This window comes from Triticum urartu, chromosome 2 (genome assembly GCF_003073215.2).
Source record: "Triticum urartu cultivar G1812 chromosome 2, Tu2.1, whole genome shotgun sequence".
Taxonomy (NCBI): domain Eukaryota; kingdom Viridiplantae; phylum Streptophyta; class Magnoliopsida; order Poales; family Poaceae; genus Triticum; species Triticum urartu.
This window is the reverse complement of record NC_053023.1, coordinates 697,424,985-697,443,437: the sequence shown is the minus strand read 5'-3', so window position 1 is coordinate 697,443,437 and position 18,453 is coordinate 697,424,985. Positions and strand designations below refer to the sequence as shown.

The window sequence follows — 18,453 nt, the reverse complement described above, 5'->3', positions numbered from 1 at the left end:
TCCTCGCTTCCAAGGTGAACATTGCCACGCAATAACACAGTAGATGCTTAACCCATGGAGCAAGAGATCCACGGGCTCGAAGTCGTACATGTGTGAACGCATGACAGTATTTTTGTTTTGTCCCCGCACACTATCACACATTCACACTGCTGTTGTTTACACGCTATGGAAACTCTAGAAACTTTTCTGTTTGTGCAAACTTCATAATTTGAAACGCAAACACGATAGTAGTCAAATAAAGAGTGGATACACTATAATTTTTTGGCCATAAGTTAAATGATGAAATTAACTGCAATGCTGAGCAATATTCCACCTTATATGTGATACATATATTGAATACTCCCTCCGTTTTTAAATATAAGTCTTTGAAGAGATTTCATTATGGACTACATACGAAGCAAAAATGAGTGAATCATACTCTAAAATGCATATATACATATATATATATATATATATATATATATATATATATATATATATATATATATATATATATATATAGGACGGCAGTTTGGGACACCTAGGTGCCCAGGCTCCTAGCCTTTCGACCACTCGATTGCATTTAGATGCGTGTTCATGTATTACATTACAATTGACTGATTTGGAAATAATTATGGCAGAATAACTACCATAAATATGAACCATTAGTAGCATGCAAGGCTATAATTATGTAGTAGTAGCAAATAGGAAAGAGAATTCCACGCATGGCAACATTCCATATTTGACAGCTATTAATAGAAATAGGAGAGACACAAATAAGAAATTAATGCGTATGAAGACATTTTTCATATATATATTAGTAAAAGGTACGTTGTACTCATCCGTGGAAATGTTTTTTTTACAATAGGTATACAATATATTAGGTATATGAGACCATGGGTATGACCCGGTCTTAATTTTTTTTAAATGCCATATACCTTGGAAATTAATTCATTAGAAACAGACATACGAACATCCATTTGGTATAAGATACCATAGGTATATCCAATATATACCTAATAGCGTGGGTATATATGTACAATTTGGACATTAGGGTATACGATAAATTGGGTAAATAAATAGGAGGTATGTTTCACTCTTATCACCGTAGGGTATATTATAGCGTGGGTATCATACATTAGTCATATGATATATTGAATATATATTAGAAACATACATACGAATAAAATGTAATAGTTCCAAAAAAATTTATTAAATATATATAGGTATCTGCGTATATATATATATAATTTCGTTGGTAGGTGTTAGATACCCCTATTAGGAAACAAAAATACACGTATTAGACACCTGCGACAGTTCAAAACAAATCAACATTAATACAATGTATTATATGACAAGTCTTGCATGTCTAATATTTAAAAAACAAAAATAAAATGTAAACATGGAAAGTCTTGTATGAAGAATAGTTAGGAAACAAATTAAATATACCACGGTTTTCAAAACAATCAAGGTGCCTGGGCACCTATGTGCCCCATATATATGATGGCAGTTTGGGACACATAGGTGCCCAGGCTCCTTGCCTTTTCACCATTTGATTGCATTTAGATGCGTGATATTGTGATAGGTATATAAGGTAATCGGTCAATCCATTAGTAACTGCCAATTCTGAAGTAATTAGATTTGGAAATTTGGAAATAATTATGATGTTTATCATTTAATGGATGTCATTAAGCGCGCCATGCATGGTAACATATCTTTAGAAGGAAAAAATACTAAACATTAGGTATACGGATATTTATTTCATACATGTATGAATTCATTTATTTAGTACGTACCTGTTAGATTTTTATTCATATATACCCAGAATATTTGGTACGTACATATTAGATTTTTATCTATGTATATATCCAGAATATTTATTACGTACCAATTAGATTAGGTGTGTACGGATTCGTTGATTTGGTACATAGTCGTTCGATTTTTTTTAGTATCTATATACCTAGAATATTTAGTATGTAACGCATTATGTTTTTTGTGTATGTATACACCTAGAATATTTAGTATGTAACACATTATATTTTTTTGTATGAATACGCCTAGAATGTTTAGAACCTTTCAATTGGATTTTTGTGTATGTATATATCCAAATTACGCAATATATTTTCTTGCGTGGGTATATGTACGTAGGGAAAATCATGCGTGTGTATCATACCCATAATATTTAGTACGTACGCATTAGATTGTTTTCCTATGTATATACCCAGGTTATATAGTACTCCCTCCGTTCCTATATATAGGGTGTATAGTTTTTGGCATGAAAATTTAAAAACACACATGGAGGAAAAATTTCACAAGTTTTGTGCAAGATTACACCTGACTAATTGGCATGAGAAAATAGAGGAGGTTGCCTAATATAAGGAAATGTAATCAAATCTCTAAAAAAAATATCCAAACGTGTGGTGCAACACAATACACCTTATATTTCGGGTTTTTTCTCAAAAATCTATACACCATATATCAAGGAACGGAGGGAGTACATACGAACTAGATTAGGTATATACGGATTCATTTATTTGGTACACAGTCATTATATTTTTTAGTAGGTATATATCTAGAATATTTAGTATGTAAACATACTCAGAATATTTAATACGTACACATTAGATTGTTTTCATATGTATATACCTAGGACATATAGTACATACCAATTAGATTAGATATGTACGGATTCGTTTATTTTCTACACACTCATTAAATTTTTCAGTAGGTATATACCTAGAATATTTAGTATGTAAAGCATTATATTTTTTTATATATATACCCAGAATATTTAGTACGTATCCATTAAATTTTTGTGTATGTATATACCCAGAGTAAGCAATATATTTTATTGCGTGGGTATATGTACAAGTAAAAAAACAATTAGGATCATAGTTTATATTATTTGGTCACCTTAATTTGTATAAAAATATTGGCCGTTAAAAGTGTGACCTAGCCTTAAGTTAAAAAAATACTAGATAACTTGAAAAGCTAAACTTTAGAAAAATGAATAAGAATATCCTTAATATACATACAAACCTTTGGGATGACATTACATATTTTTTCATATCCGATACCTTAAAAAATGACAGTGTATATATGTATCCTTTTGTTTAGAAAGGAATCATATAAGGAAACCAGCAGTATATTAATTTTTTGGAAAGCAATTATCGACCATTGATGGTTGTAGTGCATGCAAACAAAATTTGGAAGGTCATTATGTCAAATATGACTTACTATATTGGGACCCCACATAATTTACCCCTCTTTCTCTCTATATATATATATCCATATGTGGTCCATAGTGGAATCTTTACAAGACTTATATTTAGGAACGGAGGGGGAGTATTATACATGTATAATAACAAATATATATCACTCTCCTCGCTCCAAAATAATTGTTGTGGTTTTAGTTTTAAACTACTCAGCTTTTTATGAGCTGAGTATGACTTTGACAGTAGTACGAGTGAAGAAAGTAATGAGCACATGCACTCACTGTTTGGCCTAAAAAAAAATAAAAAACACGCTCACTCTTGAGTCTTGAGTAGCGCGCACGCGTGCGCACGTCTCTCTCCAGCTCGTCTTCATCCCCAACAGGCCCGGCGTTCCCCCGCCGCAAGCGTGGCTCTCTCGCAACGCCCCCGAGCAGATCCCCTTTCTCTTTCTCGCACCCAACCCAGCCACACCCCCCCCCCCCCACCCAGCTCAAATCCGACGCCACCAACGACCGCGCCCGCCACCAAGCTTCCGCCTTTTCCTCCACTGACCCCGGCCTCCTCATCTTCCCTCTCACGGAGCCAGTCCAGCCCCTCTCCCTCTCCCTCTCTCTCTCCTCTCTCTGCGCGCGCGCGTGTGCCCCGCTGTTTACGCGCCGGTAGATCCCCGACGCGACGCGTCCCGCGGAGGGGGGGGAGCTAGACCGGCCGAGATGAACTCGACGGCGTACTCGCGGCCGTCCAAGCTGCCGGGCGGCGCCGGCGACAGGCGGCCGCCCACGCGCCTCCGGGGCTTCGCCTCCAAGATCGAGCCCAAGAAGCTCGGCGCCGGCCTCCTCGCCGGCTGCTGCCTCGCGCTCCTCACCTACGTCTCCCTCGCCAAGCTCTTCGCCATCTACTCACCCGTCTTCGGTGCGTGCTCCACTCACTCTGTATTACATTCCATTGATCCCCAAGCTTGGCTTTGCTCCCTGATCTAACAATTGCTGCTATTGAATTGAATCCGCGTCCAGCTAGCACGGCCAACACGTCCGGCCTGCTACAGAACACCCCGCCGGCGTCGTCGTCGTCGTCGTCCGTCCCGGAGACGACGGATGCCATCCCGGCCGAGGACACCACATTCATCGGCCGCGAGAACGGCAACGCCGTGGATCCCGTCGATTTCCCGGAGGAGGGCCCGGCGTCGGCCGGCTCTCAGGAGCCCGGCGTGCCGGAGGTGCTCTCGAGAAAGGAGGACGAAGCCGAGAAGGCGGCGGAGGCGGCGGCGACCTCCGTGCCAAATCCATGTAAGGAATCTATTGCCCCTTTCCTCACCTCCTTTCTCCTCGCACCTTAATTGGAAAGCAGAACAGAACTGGCATCACTCCCAGGTCAGCAGGCAGCTTCTTGCACACATCAATGCTCTGTACTCTGCGATCTGGGCAAACATCTGTCGCCCACTTGATGTCGACGCAGTTAATAATTTGCTTGAGATTAGTTGGAAATGTCCGAGATCTGCCCGCGCTCTAAATTCAGTTCTAAAAATGCGACTCTGTTTCTTGGTGAATGAATGGATTCAGCTGCGGAGGGCGGCGGGGAGGGTGCGGCATTAGCAAAGATGAGCTGCGACGAGAACGGGGAGGACGAGGGGTTCCCCTACGCGCGGCCGTCGGTGTGCGAGCTGTCCGGCGACATCCGGATCAGCCCCAAGCAGAAGACCATGTACCTGGTGAACCCGTCGGGCGGCGGCGGGTTCGACGAGAACGGCGAGAAGCGGCTCCGGCCGTACGCCCGGAAGGACGACTTCCTCCTCCCCGCCGTGGTGGAGGTGACCGTCAAGTCCGTCCCGTCCGCCGCGGCCGCGCCCCAGTGCACGAAGACGCACCGCGTCCCCGCGGTGGTGTTCTCCGTGGCCGGCTACACGGACAACTTCTTCCACGACAACACGGACGCGCTGATCCCGCTGTTCCTGACGGCGTCGCACCTCAAGGGCGAGGTGCAGCTGCTCATCACCAACTACAAGCCGTGGTGGGTGCAGAAGTACACGCCGGTGCTGCGCAGGCTCTCCAACTACGACCCCATCAACTTCGACGCGGACGCCGGCGTGCACTGCTTCGCGGCGGGGTACCTCGGCCTGTACCGCGACCGGGACCTCATCATCTCCCCCCACCCGACCCGCAACCCGCGGAACTACACCATGGTGGACTACAACCGGTTCATCCGCTCCGCGTACGCGCTCCGGCGCGACCGGCCGTCGGCGCTCGGGGAGGCGCCCGGGATGCGGCCGCAGATGCTGATCATCTCCCGCGGGGGCACGCGGAAGCTGCTGAACCTGGAGGAGGTGGTGGCGGCGGCGACGGAGCTGGGGTTCAACGTGACGGTGGCGGAGGCGGGCGCGGACGTGGCGGCGTTCGCGGCGCTGGTGAACGCCGCGGACGTGCTGCTGGCGGTGCACGGCGCCGGGCTGACGAACCAGATCTTCCTGCCGACGCAGGCGGTGGTGGTGCAGATCGTGCCGTGGGGCAACATGGACTGGATGGCGACCAACTTCTACGGGCAGCCGGCGCGGGAGATGCAGCTCCGGTACGTGGAGTACTACGTGGACGAGGAGGAGACGAGCCTCAAGGACAAGTACCCGAGGGAGCACCTGGTGTTCAGCGACCCCAAGGCGCTGCACAAGCAGGGGTGGCAGGCGCTCGCCGAGACCATCATGAAGCAGGACGTGAAGGTGAACCTCACCAGGTTCCGGCCCTTCCTCCTCCAGGCCATCGACAAGCTGCAGGAGTAGCGCCGGCGGCGGCTCCATTGTCATCCCCAGCCCAGGTTGGCGATGGTAGGTGTACCACTCACGTCACAATCACATACACATACACACACAGGCAAACACGACGACAAGAAGAAACGCGGAACATTGTAAAACTAGTGCTGGAAAGGGTGATGATCAGATTGGTTTGTTGGTTGGTTTTGTAATACTCATTTTGGTTGGATATATAGTGCGCTTGCACGCAAGAGGAATGCTCATCATTTGTTCTTCAGTTCACCTGCAGTTCGAAATAGGCCACTTTACTAATGAATCTAGTCATCCACCCAGAGGGAAATCATTTCAAAGCGCACAAGAATATGATTCTGTTTTTGTTTGCTATAAACCTGGAAATGGACGTCGCCTTCCCTCTTTGCTGCCTGCGGGTGATGGATTACGCGGATTGGCTCCGACAGTCAGACCACCCACCTCCTTCGTGTCTTCGTGGGTCGAATCGCTTTCGCTTCGACAACTTCGGGGGCTTCCACTTCCGGCCATCCACAGGCTGCAAGAGTTGCAAAATGAGTAGCAACAGCGCCAGGTCATATGAACAAAACAGGAACAGCCCGGGGTGGTTGGTTTTGTAATACTGCCCATTTTGGATGCTACTCTGTTCTTTGCTCTTCATTTCACTTGCCATTCTGTTGAGCAGTTCATTGTTATTTTTCTTCCACTGGCCCACACCGCGACCGTCTTCGCGAGCCTTCGTTCTAAAAAAAACACCGCGACCGTCGATTGAGCTACCCCATGTTCTTTGGTGATCTGGAGAAGACAACATGCACGAAAGTTTTTTTTCTTCTTAGCAGCAGGCACCGGAGTGGAGTGAATGAATAAATTGCTACTTTTTTTGAGGATCAATGCCGCCACTATGTTACTTAAATGTAGCAGGGAATTTCGTCAGAAATAATCTCCAGAATAACTTCAGGAGGAAAAGAAAACCAAACTTTGCTAAGTTCTTAACTCAAGCCTATTTAGCCAGCGGTGGAGCTTGAGCATAATCCAAGAGGGGGCCATTAGCTCAAGGGGAGCAAGTTAATGGGAAGGAGGGGCTAATTTCTAGTTTAAACACTGGTTAGGCCTAAAATTGAGCATATATTCTTCAATGGTTGGAAAAATTAAGAGGGGGCAGTAAAGGAGAGGCGGTGATGGCTTGGATCCACCCTGATCTTTTGCCCTGGTGGCCGGATTCATCCCTCTCTGTTCACCAGCAGGGGGGTACATGAGAGAGAAGAAGAGAGATCTTCATGTAGTCAGCAACTCGCGTCGCTCTCCAGGCGGGGGCGACTCGGGCGAAACCTTGCGCGCCGCCGCCCCCCTCCACTTAGCCCCCGCCCCCCTCGCCGCCGTCGGGCGTCACCGCCGGGCAAAGCCCGTGCGGCAGCCGGCGGCGGCGGGCCTCTCCTTGCTCTGTCGTGCGCGCTGGACAGCCCTGGACGGCTCGGCGTGCTTCGCGGGGCCGTGCGCCGGGGCGGATCTGGCCTCCTGGCCTCTTCTGGCTGCGTGGTGGCGCTGGGCGCTGGGGCGGCGGCCCCAGACTGCGGCAGCGTCGTCCTCCCCTCCTCCTCGCGGTGGAGTCGTGGCGGCGTGCCGGTTGACGGCGGATGCGGGCTTCGTGCCCGGATCCGGCAGGGCGCAGGCCGTCAGCGGGATGCGGCGGCGCTAGCCGTCCTGGGCCGCGCGGGCGGCAGGGCGGACGCGCGTGGTGGTGGGCCGGCGGCTCGTGGCGGCCATGGGTGGATCTGGAGCTGCAGCTTCCGGCCTCCCTGGCTTGGCGGAGCTGTTTGGCAGAGCCGGCCCTCTGGGAAGGTGTTGTGGTGTGCCCCGGCCGGCGTGGTGCCAGTTTGGGCTGCTGGGCACCCCGGGTTGTGGCCTCTGCATGGTGCGGGTGGTCCTGCCGGGGGCTGTTCGCAGCGCTACTTCCTCCAGACCCGGCTTGTGGAGCGTGGTGGGCTGCAATGGTTTCTGCAGCCGGTGGTGGTTGGCGGCGGCGTGCTGCTTTGCGTGCTTGGTCACGTGGCTTGGGCGAGGGTGGTCGGCATGTTGCCGGAGACGGTTTGCTGGGCAGGCTGTGGTGAGGATGGACTTGGTGAGCTCCGGGCGAAAGCCTAGCTCGACCTTGGTCGTTGCCGGCGTCGACGGCGTCCTAGGACGTCGTTCCCTCCTTGGAGGCGTCGTCGTGGAGCCCCTTCACCACCATTGTCGCCTCGGTCTCGGGCTCTCCGGGTGAAAACCCAAGTTTCGACCTTGGTCGGAGCGGGCGTCGACGATGTACTTGTCGCTTCCCTCTTGGGGGCGACGCCTTGGAGGTCTGGTCCTTCGTCAGGTCGCGGTGGCTCGGGTGGCTTTGCGGGTTCATCGTCGGCCAGGCGTGTGCGCGGCCTCGGGGCCGGTGAGGAAGTCGGAGCGGCGGCTTCGGAGAACAAGGTTGTGGAGCGTCGGATCTGGTCGCATGGGCGGCAGCGTCGTCGGCTTAGGTGGAGCGCGGCCTCGGGACCGGCGGGAAAGTCGGAGCGGCGGCTCCGGAGAGCACCTCTGTGCCGTGGAGTGTCGGTTCTGGTCGCGTGGACGGCAGAGTCGTCGACTCGTGTGGAGTGCGGTCTCGGGGCCGACGTGTGTGAGTTTAAGTGGTTTGTAAGCCGGAGTGGCGGCTCCGGGTCGTGCGGTGGGGTGGCAACTCTGGTCGTGTGGGCGACGGGGAAGTCGGCTCGTTAGGTACGCAGCCCCGAGGCTGGTGTGTGTCGTTGTATCGGTTTTCGGCTAGTTTTTCTTATAAACTGGTCAATTCTCTTCTTCTTAATGCAAAGGCAGAGCTCCTGCTGTTTCCTCGAAAAAAAAATTAAGGGGGGGGGGGGGGGGGGGGGGGGATTGCCCCTGTTGGTCTACACCAAGCTCCACCACTGTATTTAGCTAACCTATCCGCCGCAAAATTTGCACTCCTACTAATCCACATCACTTTAACTTCAGAAAAGCTTCCAAGCAAGCCCTTGATCTCTTCAATACACGGCCCCGCCGCTGCCGCTGACAGGTCCAGGTCCTTGTTATTCAGCATTGCCACTACGCCGGCATTGTCCAACTCCAGATGCAGTTTCTGCGTATTTGTCTCCAAAGCCAACTGAATAACTCGCTTGCATGCTTTAATCTCCATCATCTCCGGATCCGCTGAGTCGTCACACGCCGCCCCTCGGAATAGTTCTGAATAAATTGCTACTTACAGTATAGGCAGGCAGAGATCGTTCGTGGAGACACGCCTCGGGGCTATCAGAGACAACGGGGTCGGCGTCGAGGAACCTGTTCCCAAATCCGGTGGCCGGATCGACACGGAGCACGTTGAGCCGTAGAGCATGACGAAGAGTATCCTGGCAAAGTAGGCCCACATCACCGGCCACTGGTTGGCCAACCGTAGCACGACAGAGTCCTCCCCGACAAGGCCTCCCGCTCCACCAGCATCTCCGCCCCCGTCACCCTCGCCGTCTGAGTCCGCCTCGGCGCCACCAACCATCGCAATGGCGGAGACAACACCCGGTGAGAGCTGGGCAGTTGCACGGGCTCCCATGGTGCAAGTACAAAAAGATCTAGTAGAGGAAATTGTGTTAAGTAAAAGTTTGTTTGGGTCGGCGGCCCCTTCACCCAAAATTGCGAATTCAAGCACTTCTCGCCCACCATGTGGGGTCCCGACCTCCTCCAGGGCTACGCAGTGCTCCCTGGCCGGGGGCACGCTCATCCTGCTCTCCCTCGGAAACCGCCTTTTCTTCACCTTCAATTGCTCCGCCCCTGCCTCAGGCTGGACCAAGGTAGCCCACACCTCCGACCACAAGTACTACGTCCCCGTCCTTGGCCGTGGGGTGTATGCACAAGAAAGCAATGCTGTTTACATGGCTCACAAAAATGTCATCTACGCATACAAGCTCAAGCCCAGGCATGAAGAGACAGGTCTGAAGCTGGATCCCCCCCTGTGGAGATTAGCTTTCCTTACTTATGTTATAAGAAACACAGCGCATAGCTTCCTCACCCATCTCGGCCGCGGGGTCATGTGCTGTGTCTGGATCTGTGTGGGGCTCTCATGCTGGCGTGACCACCTACACGCCGTTATCACCACCTTCCACCTTGGTCCTGAGCCCTCCCATCTCAAGCTCCTGCACTCTACCAGTCTACCTCCCGCACTGGCCGGGTCGACATGTTGTTGCCCATGAAACGCCTCGATGAATTTGAATTCTGCTTTCTCCAGTAAGTCCACTGAATCCATGCATGCATTTTGACCTTTAACCATGCATTCATTTTGGTCACCTCGCTTACAAATTAATCTTCTGTCCACTAATATAATCTATCACTTAGAGAGTATAAGGATGACAAGGCGCTGCCGCCTCAAGCCCACGAAGAAGAGGGTGTACCGCTTCATGATCATTGCAGGTCTTGATCCACAAGCTTGAGCTTGGCTTAGATATTTCATTCCAATTAATTAAGTGTCTTGTGCATGACACATATTTTGCTTCTTGCATGCAGGCATCATTTCCCAGGAGGTCCTCCTCCTCCCTATGTGAAGCCTCATATGGACAACGAAATCTTGTTTATTACCTGCCAAGCTGGTTCAAAATCATTTATCTATAAAACCACTCTCACGGATCTGAGTCCAAAGATAAAAACAACCCCTCCTCTCAAACCACATTACATTGTACATGGAGATCGGTTTGGAGATGATGATGGTGAGAGGCACTTTTTTCGCAGTGGCTCGAAACTATATGTTGTCTCATCATTCCAAAAAGATGGCATACATGAGCTTAATCTAGACACCAGATTTCAGAATTTCGATCACCTTGCACGGTGGCCGGTTTCTGCTTCCTATGTTGATCCTTTTGTTATGGTTATCCAAGTTGGCTCAGCAACTCTTGCTCTTACTGAAACTCCAAGTTTACCGGAGGACCCACCTTGTTCATCCTATTGGGTCCACCTCATGGGTGCGCTGCCGCACAGATCAGTCTCAGGTTCTTGACAGGAAGGTCAAGTTGTCGGGATATGTGGCAGTGGGTGATGATTCTTTTATAGTCTGTGATACTGTCACATGTTCCTGTCTTAAGTTTGACCTTCGTGCCAAGCAGTGGCATGTTGTCATGCCTTGGGCTCCATGGGGGAAATACCTGCAAATGGACATGCATAGAAACGGCCTTCTAAATGGCAGATGTGTATTTATTGACGGTTTTATCTACACATGCACTCGAAATGGGCTTGCTGCTTATGAACTACTCCGTGAAGATCATTGTGTGTACCTCGGCATCTCAATCTTTTTGCCATTCTCATGGGAGACTCAAAATGATTGGGAGGTTGAAAGAATGTGTTTGGATTATGCTGGCAAAGACGTCAACTCGGGCGCCATCTTGTTTTGGGTGGTTCAAGGTGAATCTCTCTCTCTCTCTCTCTCTCTCTCTCTCTCTCTCTCTCTCTCTCTCTCTCTCTCTCTCTCTCTCTCTCTCTCTCTCTTTCTCTCAATTATGCACAGTGATTGGTTCATGAAAGGTGCCATCACCTCTAATTTTCTTGTATATATAGGTTTGCAGATTAGATATAGACCCCCCAAGAATCAGCTATATATCACCGCTGTCAAGTTCGAGATTAAGAAAACGCACGACAAGAGCATGGAACCGGTGCGAATTAACCGTGTGGTCTGTGCCAAGCGTAGCATTCATCAAGAGGAAGCAATTGAGCAAGAGAGAATAATCACTACCAAATGCTTTGCGTTCTCATTCTGATGCCTATTATACCACATTATGTTTGCAGTGGCTTGTTGTCTCATCTTCCTTCATCTCTTCTTTGGACACTCACACTAGGGTCATGGGCAGAGACTGACTACTGGATGACGGAGAGCAAGCGTTTATTAGTACGTGGGAGGAGAGGACAATTGCATCCAACTTTATATTTTGTTGACAATTCAAAACTTGGCCTTTATTTTTGTACTCTCCCATTACCAATGACAAGTAAATTTGTATGAACCTTGCTTGGAACTATGAAGTTAAACTAGGGGTGGGGATTGGGTTTATATGGTTAACTTGTTTTTTTTTTACTTTTCTTTTATAGGACAATGACAAAGTGTGTCTCATACATTGTACCATAATTTGAAACATTTGTTTTTAGAATAGTTACTCGAAAAATGTATGAAACTTTTATTTTCATAATATTTTTATTACCTTTGAAGAACATCTCAAATTTTACTTTGTACTAGTAAGATGTCCGTGCTACGCTACAGAATCACAAAAGGAGGTGTGAGTGCACTGCTAGGGGACAAGAAAAAAATGTAGCGAGACAGCAGTCAAAATGATGTCATACATTTGATCGGTACACACTGAGAACAATCAAACACACGGGCTTTCGTTTATCAAGCATAGTGTATCCTTCTTTTAGCTATTTGCTCAACACATTAGCACCAACAATACTAGCTCTTGAGCCCTCATGTCATCTATCTTCTCACCTAAAAAGATATCGGACAATCAGTATGTATAATGGTCCGTAGTATATTTAGGCAAAGGAAAAATTAACGAGCCTGTAGAGGATCTGTAGTATTTTGGCGAAGGACTTTTCTTTTGGCAAAAGTGTTAAACTGCAATATTTGTTTCGCAAGTGGCCAGGAGCACATATTCTTTAAACTGAAATACAGCTACTCAGGACCCATATGCACTAAACATCCTAAATTATAATTGTTGGCTCGCAACACTGAAATAGTATTCAACATAAACAAACTGGTATCATTTTTTAGGGGAAACTAAAACTGCCGAGAAACCATATACTGCAGCAAAATCTGATTTGCCGCATTGTCTCCAGCTCACTTTGAGGGATCATTCTCATCTCCGACCATGATGTGGTGCGTTTGGTTGACTATCTGACACAATGAGCTTGGGGTAGAATTCCCCCCGCCACGTATCTAAACTAATTAAGATAAATGAAGATATACTTCAGAAGCATATACTGTCATGAAAGAAAAGATACACACAGTTTACCCTGTGATTCCAAGCATATACTAACCGCAAAAAAAAAAAGATTCCAAGCATATACTAACTTCAGTATCAGAATTTAGTTGCAGAAATTAAAAACTGATATATGAACTCACATGATCAAGGAGATGGAAGGCACAAGTTGAAGTCATGAAAAATCTATCTAAAGCAACATTGCACTCATTATCACATATTTGACCACACATCAAAAGGCTATTACTAATTCTACATATCTTTCATCAATTAGCACATCCAAATAGATCTCACGCAACTGCACAAGTATGTTTTTTTTGTAAAAGGGGTTATTTCAGATTGCGTACAATACACAATAATATATAGTGGACTGGAAAGTTAAATTACTTGATACAAAGAAGAGAAAAAGCTTATCTCTCTTCCTTTAATGTGTGACCCGAGAACTTCTCTACTTGCAAATAATATTTAGCCATGCTCGACCATCCTCCTCTAGACCTTGCACCAAATCATCTCAAGTACAAAAATCTGACAAATGTCGCAATAAAAAAGGGTATGAATATTGAATAGCAAATCCAATACCAACCTGAGGGGATGGATACAGTGAATTTCACCAAGAATGAACTACAAGTTTCTGCAAAGAATTAAGTAGAATGTCCAAATCTGCATGTGACAATGTACTTTGCAGATCCACAAACAATTCGTTCCTAAACATTTCACAAATCACATGTTTAGGAGACCACAATTTCAATCATGAGCAGATCTGATACGCAACTATACTCCAAAATATCGACCAATTTTTTTGATCTGGTAGGAGAAACACATGACTTATTAGGGGACGAGCGTGGTTGGGGACAGTCATAGTGGCTCGAGGTAGTTGACATCGGCGCGGCCTGAACGAGCAGGTTGCCCCCGGAAAAACTCCTCTGCATCTGCAATGCCCAGGCTGACTCATAGCGTTCCTGCCGCTGGTAGCCTCCATTGGAAGCACAGAAGGAAGGCACTCATTTGGAGGTTGAGAACCAGAACATGCATAAAATGGTATCAACCCCAACAATCACAAACGGAAAACAAAGTACTTACTATATACTCTGTCTCCGAGGACCTTCACATGGCAACAACCGCCACTATCACTAGTAGAAACAGGGCTTTGGTCGAAGCCTCGGTAAGGGCATTAATCCCGGTTCACTCACGAACCGTGACCAAAGGGGGCATCAGTCCCGGTTCGTGAGGCTAGGGCGCCGGCCGGGCCTCAAGGCCCATTGGTCCCGGTTCGTCTGACACTTTTGGTCCCGGTTTCAGACACGAACCGTGACCAATGGGCCTCGCTCCTGGCCCAGCACCTTTAGTCCCGATTGGTGGCTGAAACCGGAACCAAATGTTGTCCTTTAGTCCCGGTTTTAGCTATAAACCGGGACTAAAGAGAGGCCTATATATACCCCCGCCCCTGCCCTTGAACAGAGCCACTGCTCTATTTTTTTGGCCGGCCGTGGGAGAGGTGTGTGGTGCTCTAGCTCACCTCCTATGCACATGAGGTGTTCGATGAAATGCCCGAGCCACACTTAAGATTTCTCCTCTCGAAGCTCCTTGTCCAAGCTCCATTTTCCTCAAGATTTGTCTAGATTTGACGGTCCATCCTGTCCCACCCCCGTCCTCACCGCCGTCGATCGCCCGCGCCGATCTCGTCGCCGGCACCACCGTGGTGAGCCTCTTGTTCTTATCTTCTTTCTAAAAAAAATGCTTACTTGTATGATTTAGGTAGATACTTGTATATTTTTCTTACTTTTATTATTGTTTGTTATTATATAGTGCGATGGTTTTAGTATCCGCCCACGTCAGCCCTTGTCATGTCTATGATTCAGATGTGGTATATTATCTTTTATAACTATTTGTTTTATTTAATGTTTATGATAATTATGCCGACCAACGTGACATAGATGTTTTTATCTAGGAGGTATGTGAACCGGAAATTCCAATCGACCCTCTTGTCGAGAGGTTAAATTTAGTTAAAAAAAACAATTAATTGAAGAAAAAAATCGAAAATAATTGAGGAGGAGAAGATGGCAATGGAGTTGCATGTTGCGGATGCCGTTGATGATCACAAGATCAAGATGGATGCAATGCGCTTCAAGATTAAAAAGATTAGAAAAATGTCATTCATACTGAGGCTTGGTATCATTATGTCGTTGGATCAATTGTTACCTTAGTTGTGATTATGATCGCATTTGTTGTTGCATTTAAATGTTTTACATAGTTTCAATGTATGGTTTAATTAGATGCTCTAGAGAGCTATATGTTGTTCAATGAGAACTATGTATGAACTTTATGTATTTATTTTTTCAGTAATAATATTTGGTCCCTACTATACTTTGGTTTTAATGTGATGATGAACTTCTATTAATTTGGTCACTTCTTTATTTATGATGTTCTGTAATGGTTTTTGACACACTTAATTATATATAATGCACACAAATGAATCGGCAGTGAATGTATGGTGACAGACGCACCTCTAAGCTTCTTTGGTGATCCGGAGAAAACAACATGCAGGAAAGTTATTTTCTTAGCAGCATGCACCAGAGTGGAGTGAATGAATAAATTGCTCCGTATAGTATAGGCAGACAAAGATCATTCGTGGAGACGCACCTAAGGCCTATCAGAGAAGACGACGTCGGCGTCAAGGAACCTGTGCCAAATCCGGTGGCCGGATCGACCCAGAGCACGTTGAGCCGCAGAGCATGACGAAGAGTATCTTGGCAAAGTAGGCGCACGCTCACCGGCCACTGGTTGGCCAACCGTAGCACGACTGAGTCCTACCAAGGCCTCCCGCTCCACCAGCATCTCCGTCCCCTCACCCTCGCCGCCTGAGTGGGATCCTTTGCAGGAGGTGGGTGCTTGGGGGAAAGTGTGGTCCAGTGCATAAAACTAAAAAAAGTTGAAGTAGAGATGCATGTGTGGTGTGAGCCTTTATTTTCTATTCTTTGATTATGCCCACTAGTGGTAGCTTACGTTGAGGAGAAAAAAAAATCAATATAGAAGCCTCGAGCTACTTTTTTTCATGGGGCAATAATATCCACATGCCACCATACTTCATGCCCTTAGACAGTCAGACCACCCACCTTTTGCTATCTTTGGGGGAGAGCCCACTTTGTGGGTCGAATCGCTTTCAGTTTGAGAACTCTTGGCGGCTTCCACTTCTGGCCCTTCTTGTTTCAGGCCACCCACAAGCTGCAAGAGTAGCAACATCAGCATCGTCTTCAACACACACAAGCAAACACGACAACAAAAAGGGCGGAACAAAGGTGTCATCCGAACAAAACAGCCCGGATTGGTTGGTTTTGTAATACTCATTTTGGATAGTGCACATGCACGCAAGAAGAATGTGTGTTCTTTGCTCTTCATTTCACTTGCCACTTTGTTGAGTAGTTTATTGTTATTTTCTTCATAGTTACACCGTTCCCATCGATCGAGCTACGCCATGTTCTTTGGTGATCTGGAGAAAACAACACGTAGGAAAGTTGTTTTTCTTAGCAGCATGCACCAGAGTGTAGTGAATGAACAAATTGCTTCGTATAGTATAGGTAGGCAGAGATCATTCGTGGAGACACACCTCAGGCTATCAGAGACGAAGGCATCAACATTGAGGAACCTGTTCTCAAATCCGGTGGCCAGATTGATCCGGAGCACGTTGAGCCCGTAGAACGTGACAAAGAGTATCCTGGCGAAGTAGGCCCACGTCCCCGGTCGCTGGTTGGCCAACTAGAACATTGAAAGAACATGCGGTGCCCCCATGTTTGGTTTTGGTAATTGATGACAATCTCTATGGACTAATGGTTTCCTTGAGTTATATTTGAAGGTTTTGTCCATAGGCTTTTCTTGGAGTGCATGTGTTGATTTCAAGGAGAGTTTGTGTCGACCAAGGTGTTATTCAAGGAATTATCCAAAGATTGGTCATGTGAGAGTTGAGCTTATTGCAAGCATGTCTTGAAGAAGAAGATTGTGTGATCATTCATGTCTACCTTCAAGACATCATCCAAATGAAGAGAATTGGAAAGGTTCAAGGTTGATCAAGACTAAGTCAAGAGTGAATCAAGTTGATCAACTCACAAAGCGCAGAAGATGTACCGAGAGGGATCAAGTGATTCCATGGTATGGTAAGAATTGTCAATTACGCTTTGTGTACTAACCCATGGTCTTCGTGAGAGTTCTTTGTGGGGTTAGGTTGGTCGGGCTGTGTGGCAAGTTCAAGTTTCAAGTGGAGCATCACGAAGGGATCAAATGCTTGAAGCTTGCCGTCCTTTGTGGCGATAATGGACTTGTGAAGATGTGCGGACGAGTGGCTCACCCATAGTGGAGTATGGGGGAGCAATCAACTAGTCTTCATCGAGTCAACACAATCAAGAAAGGTGGTCCAACTTGAGGGAGTCAAGATTGTCATCATCTAGCTCAAGTGGACCATGTGCAAGGCAAAGGTTTTCCCTTGATAGGTTTTCTATGTTACCGGTCTCATGATGGTAGTTGGGAGACCGGGTTATAGGATCGATTGCCGTACTATCAAGGGGGGCTCTCGATGAGTAGCTTGATCGTATCGTTCGTAGAGAGCTCAAACCATTGCATTCTTGCATCATCTTTCTTGGTTCTTGTTTGGTTCTCTTTGTGAGTCTTAGAGCTTGTGGTCATCTTGATGACAATCTTGAGTTCATCGAAAACGGAGTTCGCATGCATCTTCTATGATGTTTTCGATGTTGGAGGTTTTGCCGATTCTTCTTGGTTGGAGGTTTCACTCCTATTTTTGTTAGGCATACCTCCCCTGCGTCTTCTTACTACAACCAGTCGCTGTTTTGATGCTACTCGTCGTTTTGTTTCCAACAAGCTTGAGTTTGCTCAATTCGGAGCTCATATGTAGAAGTTATGGCAGTTCTGGTTTTCTTGAGTGTGGTTTTGTCAGGGTCCCAGCGATAGTACCGTGGTACCCAGCGGTAGTACTGCTGAGGGGTCACAAGCGGCAGTACCGCTTCGCAGCGGTAGTACCGGTGGTGACTCTGCAGCAGTACTACCGTTGGCTTACCAAGTCCCTACCGTGTCGATTCGAGGGGTCTTTTTCTGTGTCGGATTGTGCGGTACCTCGCTGCGGCAGTAGTGCGGCAGTACCGCTCCTTAGCGGCAGTACCGCCCTTCCTCCGCGGTAGTACCGCCCGGTTCCCTCTTTCCTTTACCCTTCGTTCTGCACGGCAGTACCGCCGAAGGGAGCGGTAGTACCGCTTAACCCAATGGTAGTACCGCTGTCTCCTGCGGTACTACCGCCCAAGGTTCATGTTTGTTGCTCCTTTTCCCTGTTTCTTTCCTGAGCGGTAGTACCACTCGTGGAGCGGTAGTACCGCTCGTGTGCGCTGAGCACATAACGTTGGATTTTGCCCCTCCTATAAAAGGGGGTCTTCTTCCCCAATGAACCTTATCCTTGAGCTCGTGTTCTTCCCCCATTGTTGACCTTCTTCGAGCTTGCTAACTCTCAATCCCTCCATGGTTTCTTGTTAGT

The 18,453-nt window shown here is 47.3% G+C and overlaps 1 protein-coding gene and 1 pseudogene across 1 annotated transcript; both read left to right on the top strand.

Annotated features, from left to right (window-relative positions):
• The first annotated feature begins 3,628 nt into the window (after positions 1 to 3,628).
• LOC125539847 (beta-1,2-xylosyltransferease XAX1-like) lies at positions 3,629 to 6,208 on the top strand. The gene is made up of 3 exons (XM_048703370.1): positions 3,629 to 4,106; positions 4,208 to 4,480; positions 4,754 to 6,208. Exons 1-3 carry the CDS (start codon positions 3,908 to 3,910, stop codon positions 5,959 to 5,961), a joined length of 1,680 nt encoding a protein of 559 aa, XP_048559327.1. The 5' UTR covers positions 3,629 to 3,907; the 3' UTR covers positions 5,962 to 6,208.
• A 3,268-nt stretch (positions 6,209 to 9,476) lies between these two features.
• On the top strand, positions 9,477 to 12,109 carry LOC125537982 (annotated as a pseudogene).
• The last annotated feature ends 6,344 nt before the right edge of the window (positions 12,110 to 18,453 follow it).